This window comes from Balaenoptera physalus, assembly GCF_965194825.1.
Source record: "Balaenoptera physalus genome assembly, chromosome: 5".
Lineage (NCBI taxonomy): Eukaryota > Metazoa > Chordata > Mammalia > Artiodactyla > Balaenopteridae > Balaenoptera > Balaenoptera physalus.
The window spans coordinates 117,125,552-117,138,436 of NC_138884.1; the positions used below are offsets into that span (position 1 = coordinate 117,125,552).

Sequence of the window (12,885 nt, forward strand, 5' to 3'; positions counted from 1 at the left end):
GAGGCGGCAGGAAGTAAGCTGGGTCAGACAATGACGTCTCAGTGTTTAAAATCTGGTCTGTCAGCCGTGGGCCATTGAAGACTTGCAGGAAGGGGAGTAGCATGAACACATTTGCATTTTTTGAAAAATGGGTATGAAAAGGTGAGAATGTAGGACAGAGTGTTTAATTAGAAGACAGTTGCAGTAGTAAAAGTGAGAAATAAAAAGACTGTGAACTGAGGATATGGCTTTGGGCGGAGGAGGATGAATAGATGGTGGTACCATTAACAAATAGAGAGGATTCCAGAAAAGAAACAGTTTTCATAATGGAAGATAAATGAGTTTAGGTTTTGGACATGTTTGGTTTGAGGTCCCTGACTGGCATAAACAGAGATATTAAAGATGCAATTGGAAAACCTGATCTAGATCCGATGTAGAGTTCCAGAGAGCAGTGTTAGCTGAATTATAGATTTGGGTGTCCTTGCTATAGATATGGTATTTCAAACCACTAGAGGAGGGAGAGGAAAAAAACTTCTTTCTAATAAGAAAGGTCTACCCATCCTGTTACTTCAAATTTACTTCCAGGTTCCTCTGTTCTGGGTTTCTGAAAATTATTTTTAATGATCGTGTGAATCTGGGAAGCATTCCTTTACCAAGTAAATGCCAAGAATGCTGTGATTATTTTGGCTATTTGGTTGGTTGGTTGGTTGGTTTTGTTATGTACATTTGTGCATACTCACACACTAGAGTTTTTAATTTGCTATTGGCCATTACTTTTACACTTAAAAGTCTAAGCAATGAAGATATAGGAGTATTCATATTTATTGAACTTTGGTTGTGACCAAAAGGAGCACTTGCCCTGAATATACAGTAACCACCCAGATAAGTCCTGAATTACTCTTTTTTTTACTATGTCAAAGCCATTTATGCACATATAATTCAACTCCAGCATTCTCATTGCATGACAGTTCCCTGAAAAGTTGACTTTAGCATGCCTTTCATGCTGATTTTGGGATTAGAATTAAGTATATTACCAAAATACAAAAGAATGATATTTGATAATGATGAAAATTTCTCTGCTGTCGAAATACAGATGAAACATGTATCTATACCACACAGAGGAAACAGCATAGTGTATACTAAAATAGAAAATAAGTTCTATTTGTTTTTTCTAAAAAAGACAGTAAACTTTGACAGACAAATATTTAACAGACAAATTGATAGTCCCATATATATTTGTGTCCTATTCAAAAAAATTTTACTAATACAGATTTGTGATTCCTGGGGTGGTGGATAGGAGCACAGGCGCTGGAATGAGACTGGCAAGATTCAAACCCTGGCTTTAGCATGGAGTAACTGCGTGACCAAGGCAAGTTACCTTTTTTTTTTTTTTCAAATTTACTCATCTGACAATGAAGTAACAGTACCAACCTCATGACAAAAGATTGAAACAATAAATGAAACATGCTTAGCACATAATAATCCTTCAGTTGTGCTAATACCAGCAAATAAGAATATCCAATCAGTGACTTTATTTATATATTAGTGATAAGGATAAATATATACACATAAAATTATAATTATCTTCCTCAAGCATTCTTTAGCTCCTCTCCACCTGATGACTACATCAGCAGTTCTCTTTATATGGAGTGTCTTTCCTCCTGTTTCCCATGACTGGATTCTTGTCATTCAGATCTCAGTTTTGTTGCTTGCTCAGTAAGGCTTTTCCTGACCACCTAATCTAAAATATTCACCAAGTCAATTTCAACCATATCATTCTATTTTAATTTTCTGCATATCATTTATCACTTGATTTAATTGTTTGATGTCAAACTCCCTTCTCTGAAATATAAGAATCTCCCTTGTTCACCATGGTGTCCTAGCTCCTTGATCAGGGCTAGACATATAATGAGTGCTTAAAAACTTTTGCTAAATTAATAAACTACTCTGTAGAGGTTATAATGAAAGAACCAGAGAATGGGAGGAAGATACAAAATTCCAGTTTAGGAAAAAAAAGATCAGTACCTGTCTTACCCTGCTCTACCCAGGCCCTGAATCAGTGTGTCCATGTATCAGTAAACTCCAACCTCCCAAATGGTGCAGTTTCAGTGCAGCCTTCTTCTTTTAGATCTGTCATCTCTTATGATTTAGTATAAGCCCTGCCACCCACATGTGCAACACCTATTTGGATCACGGTCCCCATCCCTACCCATGCCTGTACCTGGGTTAGTTACCATAATCCTTTTCTTTGCACCATCCCTTGCTGCTGAGATCCCAGCAGTCTTTACAGTTAGGCTCATGAGGGTTAGGACCATTAGAAAGAGAAAAGGAATAGTAGGGCTGGAATTTCAAGACTGCCTTTCAGGTTTATAGAGGAGTCCCTCTGTAACTTGCAATGAATACCACTGGCTTGAGCTCTTAACTCTTAGGTATAATAACTATTTTCTATTTTGGTTATTGTCATAGTATCCAGCACCATTCCATGTATAGGTAGATGACTTAATAAATACTATTCAGTGATGATAATCCTTACAAGCCCAATTTAGGATGTTGTTCAGATGATCTATAGCTGCATAAATGCACCACAAAACTTAGTGCATTTAAATAACAATTATCTATCTTATTCACAAATCTTCAACTTAGGTAGGACTTGGTGGGAAAGCTTGTTTGTTCATACAGCATCAGCTGGGGAGGCTTGGCTTCCTAAAGCATGGTGCTGTGTTCCAAGAGCAAGTGTCTCAAAAGATAGGACATGGAAGCTACCAGAAATGGGCACAGTCTTTCTTCTATATTACACTGGTCAAGTGGTCATAGAGCTCAATTCAAGGGAACAGACACAGATGCCACCCCTTGATGGGAATACTGTATATTAATATAGTATTAATATTATCAAAGAATATGGAGCCATGTCACCTTAGATATATTCATTTTCATTTTTTTAATCAGAATAAAATATATGAATAAATCAAACAAGAAAACCTATGGGTCATATCATAGTAGAAATTAAAATACTATGTATATAAGAGAAGCTATTTTTAGAAAATCAGTAGACTCCAGGAAAGTTAACACTCACCATTGCAGGCTACTATCATTTAACCGAAAAACAGTGAAACACATCAAATTAGAACTCAAACTGAGGATTACTTGAATGATCTCAAAAGTTAATGAAACTATTAAAATACCTTACTGTTGTTAACTTAAGCCTCCAAAAAAAGAGGGAGAAGAAATAAATACCTATTTTCTAGAGTTAACTTTTTTTGTTCTAAAGCATTTCAATTTGGTCTTGTGGGCAAGTTGGAAGATATTGTGAAATGTTTTTTTAACTAAATTCCAGAGCAAAGAAACAATTACTTTGTGTGGTATAAATAGCATTTGAATGAAATGAAAATATATGTGTTCAATTAACTCTGGTGTCTGGTATTCTGAAGTCAAAATGTTTTATTCATCTTAGAGGAAAAAAAATAGCAGGAATAAGAAGTTTTAAAATTTCCACTATTCATTGTATCTAAGCTCTTTTATAAACAAACAGAAGTTTTGATTTGGCAAATAATGCGGCTATACTTTCTTCAACTATTGTTCCTCAACTGTGCATCTTGCCTAAGTACTTGTAGTTATTGTTTTTTTAAAAGATGCCCTGGAATTAGATATGGAAGGGTGAAGGTGCATGCTATATTTGTCAGCACCTGCAGTACTAAAACGCAAAAGATCATCCCAATCTATTTTCATTTTTTCCTCCTGGATAATCCAATTTTGCAACAAATTGATTGCTCAACCTCCCCAGATCACTTTTCTATAAAATTTAAAAGGTTGCTACAGTTCCAAGGTGAGGAAATGGTCTTTTTCTGGAAAGGGTGACACTCAAAGTTCAATTCATTAAACAGAGTGACTTATGAGACCGGCAGATAATGCCTTAGTGATATATTCCAAAATATTGAAGTTCAGAACTTAAATTGATCCTTTCTACTGGTAAGCCTGCTTTTGGAAATTTTATTTAGAGGAAAACTGAAATAAAATGCATTTTATGACTGATTCTGAAGAATTCACTTTTTTTCCCTAAGATATAATTGTTAGGGATATCCCTCATTTCCCTGCTAGAAAGCACCTCATTTCCTTGAACAGGTAAAAGAAAAAAAGGACCGGCCCTGAAATTCTGAAATCACAAAGTCATCTGCTTAAGAAATGGCCGACCATATTGCAAAGAAGACTGAACCTAAAGTTAGAAATCCTTGGTTAGAATCCCATGTTCACTGCCTACCAGCTGTGTGTCTTTAAACAAATGCTAAGTTTGAGCAACCTCTTCAGTGCTGTATCCTCATTTGTAAAACAAGGAACAGGTTATCCACCTAGCAACCTGACAATATTGAGGTTAGATGATGTGTCAAATGTGCAAGTGCTTAAAAACTGCAAAGCATCATATAAACAATTATCAGTCATTTTAGAAGCTTTAATGAAAGAAGTATGGATTTTTGTAAGTTAGGGCTGTTAAAATGTCATTAAAAATACTGTACAATGTGGTTAATAAAATACATCTTCTAAGGTCATATATAAGGTTTTTGTACTATTTTAAATTAGGTATAAGTTCATTAAGGACAGAAATCAAGCGATAGACATCTTTGTGACCCTAACATTGTCTAGAACAGTTCTGTGTAGGTCAAGTTAGTTGGTTGATTTGTTGGTTGAATGATTGATTGAGAAAGAGATTTTATGAGGTCAGTGTTCCTCAATTTAGAGAGGAATAAATTGGCTTCTTTTGAATTTCGAATTTCTAATTGATAATCATTGACAACTCATAATATCTGTAACAAAACTATCAGAGTGAAAATGCCATCACACTGTTACAGTATTACTGATTTCATAGACTGCACTGTGGGATGTGTGAATGGGCTGGGGATGGGGGAGAGAGGGAAAAGGTATCCACTGTTGCAAGAGTATTGTCACTCTGGGGTCAGTATGGCTAAGAGGATTAGTGATGCAACCTGCAACTGGCTTTAAAAAATGTAAATTCCGACTATTCTAAATTTTCAGTATTTCCAAGAAGTCATTTCCAAAATTTAAAACGAGGTTGCCCTAACCTAAAATGTAAACTTTATGTTGCTGCTTAGTTTCATGCTTCTCAGGAGTTTCTACAGGAATTTTATTTACGCTGTTCTAGTTTTTGGTATAGCTTTAAAGGCAACTTTCTTATTCCCTCATTAAAGTTTTTGGAAACTTTTCCATCCCCAATTTTAATATTGTTTCATAGTTGACTTCCTTTTCTATTTCAATACAGTATATTTTCAAATACAGTTGAATTTGTTTTCATACTTAATATGTGCAAAAGTTAACTTACTGCCTTGAAATGCTAAGTCATAATTATAGAGAAAATTCATTCATTAAACTTTTATTAAGCTCCTGTTATGTGCCTGTCAGTCTCCTAATACTCTATCCATTTAATTGGGCCCAAGTTTATGTAGTTCCAGGAAAAATCATCTGTATCTATTTCATGCAGACAGAAGCAATTTCAGCTAACGGTCCTTTTTGGGTAGTTGGTATAATGAATAATGCCTAGGTAAATCATTTTATAATAAGAAAACTTCTTCAGTAGTTAATAATAACAGGAAATATAATAAATAGTTTGAAAAAGTAACTTTTTTCTCTTTTGTCTTTAAAAAAAAAAAACTTATTACAAAAGGAATACATGTCAATGTAGCCAGGAGTGAGGAATAGGTTTCAAGCAAAGAGAACAAATTTATAAAGCAACTTGACTCACCAGCCATGATAAATTCAAGGAACTATATCCATTGTTCAGAGAGGCTGGAACATAGGGGATATATTATGAAAGTAGCAGAAGGTAAGGTCGGCAAATTAACAGGGCCCAGATCATTAAAGGCCTTTGCCAAGAAGTCAAGACTTTTTTCATAAGGCAGAGGGGAGCCTTTAAAGGTATTTTAAGCAAGGGCAGGTATTTTCATAGGCAGTTTTGGAAGGGACTTTAGTAATACACTCAAGAAAATCACACTCAGTGATGAGCTATGGCACAGAGACAGAACCTGGTGGGCACAGCATTTCAGGGACTGCCAGGGGGAGAGGAGCCTGGGAGGGAGAGTGGGACGGACAATCCAATAAGGAGTCCAAAGGCTTTCTCATCCAGAGCAGCAGAGCTCAGAATGATTCAGTGAGCTCAATTTATTCAATTCCATTTTCTTAATTAAATCATTTAATGACATTAGCATCAGCTGAGGTTGAATGCTCCACATAATTTTATGAATAATTCTATCTAATTTGGGGATATACTCTATCCAGAATAAAAATGATGCAGGCTAGCAATATAAAAGAACATCTTTAGTATGGAATAATGTAAAAATAACAGAGCTGTCTATTCAAAGATAACTTGTCTCTAAGGAGCTCTAAGCATACATATAAAGTATTAAAGCAAGGCCATGTTTTCTGTACAGCCCAGAGAGGCAAGATAACAAGCAATGCCCTTTCCCATCTGTCCCTACCAAATTTTCAGTTCTGTGTTATGCTCTACCACTTTCCCATTGATCCTCATTTTCAAGCACAAGTGAGCTAATTGCATTTTCCCCCTAAGTATGCCATATCATATCATGCTTTCCCTGCCATTCTACCCAGGAAGTTTCTGTTCCTCCTTAAAGACTCAGCTGAAATGCCCCACATCTCTGCAAAATCCTCTGTGATGTCTCAGTTAGTTCTTTATCTGCAGTGCACATACCTTTGCACATAATGCACACCATACCGTCTTCTTAGATACCTTCTAGCTCCTGAAGGACAGGGACTATGCCTTATTCACTTTGAGTTGTGTCCTCAGTACCTGGACAAGTGCTGGGCATATAGTAGGAGCTTAGTGACGGTTCCAAGCATGAAAACCATAGCTACCTGGAAGGTGGAGCTTGGCCTTCACTGTCCATTGCCCTATGAAACGTGATAAGTGACCATTCATCAGCTTGTCTTAATGTTGTTAATCAGGCCTCTTAAAAACATTAAAATTTGTGGTTGTCACCTTCCTTCTCACCTGCCAAAGGTTCTGTCGGTGCCACCTTGTGTATTCAGTTGTCTCACACCTTCTCTACAACCTCTGTACTGCACCCATCACTGTTGAAGAAATTTACTCTTGCTCTTGGTTTTATAGCTTTTCAAACAAAAACATATTTTAAAAATCTCTGAACCATTAGTTTTAGCCCTTTTCTTTGTCTCCATATTTAATTATATTTTTTAAAAATTCACAGAATGTGGGTGGTATACTACATCTCCAAGAAATACTTGGAAAACAAAACAGCAAATAAAGTCTAATATGTATCCAAGCACCCAACCATTTTCCTTTTACCAGTAAATTATAATATTCAAGGTACTTTGTTGCTTCAGACTAAGAAAGAATAAATTAAGAGCTGCCTGATCTTAAGCACAATTTACTACACTGAACAGGTGTCCTGGCTGCACATGTACACATTTTCCATCCATGGTTTTTTTTTTTTTTTTTCTGCTTTATTTGATGCTTTGAACTGACCAAAAATGCGGGTGTCCTAGTATGGCTCTTCCTTAGTTTAAAAATTGTCTCCTTTACCTTTCCTTGTACTTTCTTTTTGGGTAATGCAAACAACATTGAAGTTGTCTAATCAGGTTCCTCCTAACTTGAATTAGACAAGGAGAAGACTCCACTATAGGAGGATTACATTGCAGGACAAATAAGATCATTTGTATTAAAACATTTGATTCTTGAGTTTTGTTTTTCCATGATGACACCTAAAGAACCATCGTTTTTAGTCAAGTTAAAAATATAGGGACTTCCCTGGTGGCACAGTGGTTAAGAATCCACCTGCCAATGCAGGGGACACAGGTTCAATCCCTGGTCCAGGAAGATCTCACATGCCGCCGGGCAACTAAGCCTGTGCGCCACAACTGCTGAGCCTGCACGCTAGAGCCCACGAGCCACAACTACTGAGCCTGCGTACAACTACTGAAGCGCGCGCGCCTAGAGCCCGTGCTCCACAACAAGAGAAGGCACGACAATGAGAAGCCCGCGGACCGCAACGAAGAGTAGCCCCCACTCACCGCAACTAGAGAAAGTCCACGCACAGCAACAAAGACCCAACACAGCCAAAAATAAATAAATAAATAAGTATGTAAATATTTTTATGCTTGTAAATAGTGTCAGGCACAAGAATGTTGGATATAAATAGAAAGTAGGATTTGGTTTTTAAATGAATACGGTGTCTCAAAATACCACTTTCTTGTTCAATGTGTTTAAGACCCTATTTACTTATAAAACTAGAATGGTGAGGAGGAATGCTTTATTAGAGGCAATTTTTCCATAAAGCACTGAGGCATCATGCTAGTGTATTTTTAGCCCAACCTGTGAATATTATGGGCAGCTTAATAGTCTCTCTATTTAAACACAAACCTGAAAGGTACCTCTTTGCCTTCAACCTTCATTTAAGCACAGATTCTTCATATGCAAAGAGGCAGGCTTAGCAAGAAAAACAGATCTTCATAAACATTTGCTTTTGAAACAGACCTAAGAAAGTTAGGTCATTCTAAATATCTAATAGAAGTACAGTACAGAACTTACTATTAGATGTTCCATTAAATAAGTTTTATTTTCTTATCTCCTTGTTCTTTTTTTTTTTAACATCTTTATTGGAGTATAATTGCTTTACAATGGTGTGTTAGTTTTTGCTTTATAACAAAGTGATAATTTCTTTTGACTTTGTTTTATGAAAATCCTTTGTCTAAGAACTGTTAAGAAATCCACAAACAGAGCAAAGACTAAATGCTTGTGCTCATTTCTTGCCTCGTGGTGGCTCCATTTAATAGCAGCCTTTGTGACTCTCACTCTCCTAAGGGCCTCAAAAGTACTTTTCCTTTTTGCCTTCTGATCCCCCCTTCTTCCTCCCCTTCCGTGTTCTTATTCTTCTTCCTCCAAATCAAAACTGCATTGCCATAATAAAAATAAATAATTAGGTGGATTTATGACTGAATGGATAGAGGGATGGATAGATAGATAGAAGTGTGATGAACCAAGTCTAGTAAGTTGTTAATGGTGGAATCTAGGTGGAGGGTATAGAGCCATTCACTGAATCTTAATTCTTTCAACTTTGCCTTGTGTTTGAAAATTGTCATAATAAAACCTCTTAGGAGTGGCTATCCACTGAAGGGGGGATCACAAGGGTTTTCACTAACTCTGTGTAAATATTTTGCCATTATATTATTAGAGAAAAGTGAAAATAATTTTTTTAAAGCTACATGAAACTGTCTTCACAAATGAAGTCACCAAACGATTGATTTAAATGCTTTTCATGTTTGAAATTCACATTAGGCCATGCTAAATAATTAAGAATACACACAATGATTCAGTTGTATGATGATGACCGCATTGTTACAATAGGAAATTGGTTAAATAAGTTGTGTATAGATAGTTAATAAAGTACTATGCAGCCATTAAAACTTGTAGTGTAGAAACAAATTCATGGGCACAGAAAGATTTATATTATAATGTTTCCTATGCCATCTAGAAAATTATGAACTTACGGGTATAGCTGGAAGTACATATATACAGAAATATTACCTATGAATTATGAGATTATGGACTTCTTCTCTCATATAGATCTTTTTAAATCCACATTTTCTATTTAAATCTACATTTTCTATTTTTTCCTAAAAGTTTCCCAATGTTTTAATTTTAGTAACATAAGAAAGAAGGAAAACAGAAAAGAAAAAAGCCATGCAATTTTTCTGTGAAAATGGAGTGGGGAAACTTTGTATAGGTATATAATTTTTTTATTAATTTATAGGTATATAATTTTTGATCAAGCCAAAAAGATTATCTGGGTTTTTTCTTTTATCTATATCACTGAGAGCTACTCTCTTACATTTTCTTAATCTTGCTCTTACAAACAGTACATTTGAAATATGTAAAAACAAATAATTTTATGCATTCTTCTGAAGATATTTTAGTGGACTTAACTAGTAGCTTTTGAAAGAAAAGTTAAGATGTTTTCATGCTGCTAGGCCCAAGGCATTTTGTACTTGGAAATGCCCTATCCTCAATCTCTAATTGCATTAAATTTCTGTGTCTGACACACTCATGAGGAAAGGAAGTTTCAAAGCAGAAATAAGAAAATCTAATTTATTTCTAAATACAATAACCACTGATATATTTTACACAATGTGACACCTGTGTTCCAAGTGTCCTAACTAGAAGAATTAAGAGTTCACGGATGTGCCAGTTAAATAATAAAAATGTTTCTATTATTATAGGTCTCTTTTCTCCAAGGCGATTTAAGCAATGTGCTGAAATTAGGTAATCTTTACACTATGTCTCTGAAAGGGATAGAGGGAAGAGATTATTACTGTTAATTTTTATTCATCCAGTAAACATTTATTGAACACTTTGTTTATGACTCTGAAGTTAATGTTTCACTTATTGTTTCCTCTCTTTCAAAGACATTTTTTCATAGATTTTCTGTTAATGACTATTGAAAGAAAAGTTGGGTAGGAATAAAAGTAAAAAGAAGCAAAATAGAGTTCACCTCTGGGTTCCAGTTCTCTAATCCTCTCATGGTGGATTACATGGAATGTGTAATCCACTTACATCTGTACCGCTCTTCCTGTAGGTTGCTAGTCTAGCCCACGAGTGCCATCTCAGTCCCCTACAACATATAACGTGTCATTGTCTTCATCTCTTGTCTTTCCCAGGTAAAATGTCCAGTGATCGAGCTTTGAGGAAGCAGCAACAGTTAAACAACCTTGTTTATGTGGTGACAAATCAGGCCAAACCTGGTGACAGAATTGTGGATTTCTGCAGCGGCGGGGTATTCTATCTCTCCTTTATTCTCTTTAGCCTTTCCAAGATGATGTGACTTTACTATACTACATTAAATGTCATGTTTTTATTTGGCAAGATTATTGTCTCAGAATAAACAAAAGCCTTAGAAACCAAAGTTAACTTGTTTCTTTTTTTTCCTTTTTCAGGGCCATGTTGGGATTGTCCTTGCTCACATGCTGCCATCATGCCAGGTAAAGTCTGAATAATAGACGAAAGGAAACTACACAATTCAGTTAGCTGAGTCTGGCTTTTTCCTCCCCTTTGAGTTTATAATCATTCACCCAGGTCAAATATGTGGCACAGGCATTTTATATTTCTTTGAACTAAACTTCTAAGATTCAGAATCATAGGGAAGAAAAGTAAGTAGGGCCACTACATTTTTTATTTTTTATAAAAGGGCTGTAGTTTTAAATAATTTTTAAAAGAAATAATTATTCCACTCTTAAATAAAATAATTAATGATGAAGTTTAATTGTCAACATAGTTTTATACTGGAAATACTAGCTTCTGAAACTTGTTGAGCATATTCTTTGGTAGCTTGATTTTTATTCATTGTATCAGAATTGTAACAACAACATTTTTTAAAGAAAAAGATAAACCCCAGATCTACCAACTGATGCACCAAATGCATTTCTCCCCATGTTCTCTTTGTCATTGTTCATGAGGATGCTTATTGCTGCAAATTCTAAAAATGCAAGTACAATTTCAATCCCCTGCTTTCACTCAATCTTATATCATAAATGTTTTTCGCTATTGCAGATAATTTCAAATATCACCATTAAAATAGCACTTAAAATGTGACTGCATAATATGTTTTTAAGTAAATGTACCATAATTTATACGATTGTTGCCACCATTTGTTAGAAGTTAGTGCTGCTTTTAGTCTTCTGTAATATTAAATCATTTCCTCACAGTGACCATCTTTCAGCATAGAAGTCTAGAATCTGATGATTGAACTGGGGCAGATCCTTTGTTTGTGAGCTCTCCGGAAATTACAAAATAATTAAAGTGATTATTTTCGGAAGAAAAAATGTGGAAGAACTCATAGACTAGCCAGAATGATATGTAGCAGAATGATAGAGAGTAGAGAGTAGTATTCTTTATCTTTCTTAGAAAATAAAGAGCAAAATAAATGAGGAATACTGGGAGAAACAGGCAGATGTTCGTCTCATCACTAAGGAAAACAACAATTTCATGGTTGGAGTAAGAGGAATAAAGCTCATAGAGCAGAATCCTGGACATGTAGAGTAAGGCAGGGCTATGGTGTCTTTTTTACCCTTCTCAACAGCTCTGGAAACTTAGAAATGTTGAAACTGGAAAAAGGAAGTCTTGACTAGAATAAAGGCTGGAAAACCTTTGACCCCAAGTATCCTCTGACAGGCTTTTTATACAAAGGGATCCAGGATTTTTCCATAAAGACAAGCATAAGGACAAAATAAGGACCAAACTAGGAATGATAGTGATGAAAGTGATTTAACTTGGCCCACTTTTCTCCATCTGAACCAGTGATGGTCTCCCACCTTCCTTGGCCTGGATTACTGTTAGAAGTTCTGAACTTGTTGCCCTGCCTTCTGCCTCTCCCCCACCAATCCATACTATGCATTGCAGCAACCAGCCCTCCTTTCATTGCACATGATCTGGCCCCTGTTACCTCTCCAGCCTGATTCCTACACCCCACACCGTGTCTCCCTACCTCCACTGTCACCATCACACACTGTACCCCAGCTATACCAGTTTTCTCAGTTCTTCAAATACACCGTATCTTTCTTATCTTGGGCCTTCATACGTTTCTCTCTCTGCTAGAAACACACCTTTATTCCCACAGCTGATTTCTATTCACTTTTCAGGCCTCAGTTAATATGTTACTCTTTCATATTAAATGACTAAAACCTCCCTTAGTCATCAAGTCTGCGTGCTCTGATAACACATTATATGTCTTTCATTAAACACTTATCACTCACTGTATTATAATTGCCTGTTTCACTTATATCACTATATCTAGGAGCTTCAAGAGTTCAAGGACCTTGTTCATTTTTGTACTATATTATCTGGCCTACTTCCTGGCATAGGATAAGGATCAACAT

General features: G+C 35.8%; 1 protein-coding gene across 9 annotated transcripts in view; it reads left to right on the forward strand.

Moving 5' to 3' along the window:
* Nucleotides 1-12,885, forward strand: part of GSTCD (glutathione S-transferase C-terminal domain containing) — a 128,648-nt gene that overhangs the window by 88,854 nt on the left and 26,909 nt on the right. For all 9 annotated transcript variants that reach the window (XM_082462843.1, XM_082462840.1, XM_082462842.1 and 6 more), the window contains 2 exons: nucleotides 10,672-10,787; nucleotides 10,948-10,992. In XM_082462843.1, the coding sequence (XP_082318969.1) occupies nucleotides 10,672-10,787; nucleotides 10,948-10,992 (161 nt within the window). The remainder of the gene's footprint in view (nucleotides 1-10,671; nucleotides 10,788-10,947; nucleotides 10,993-12,885) is intronic.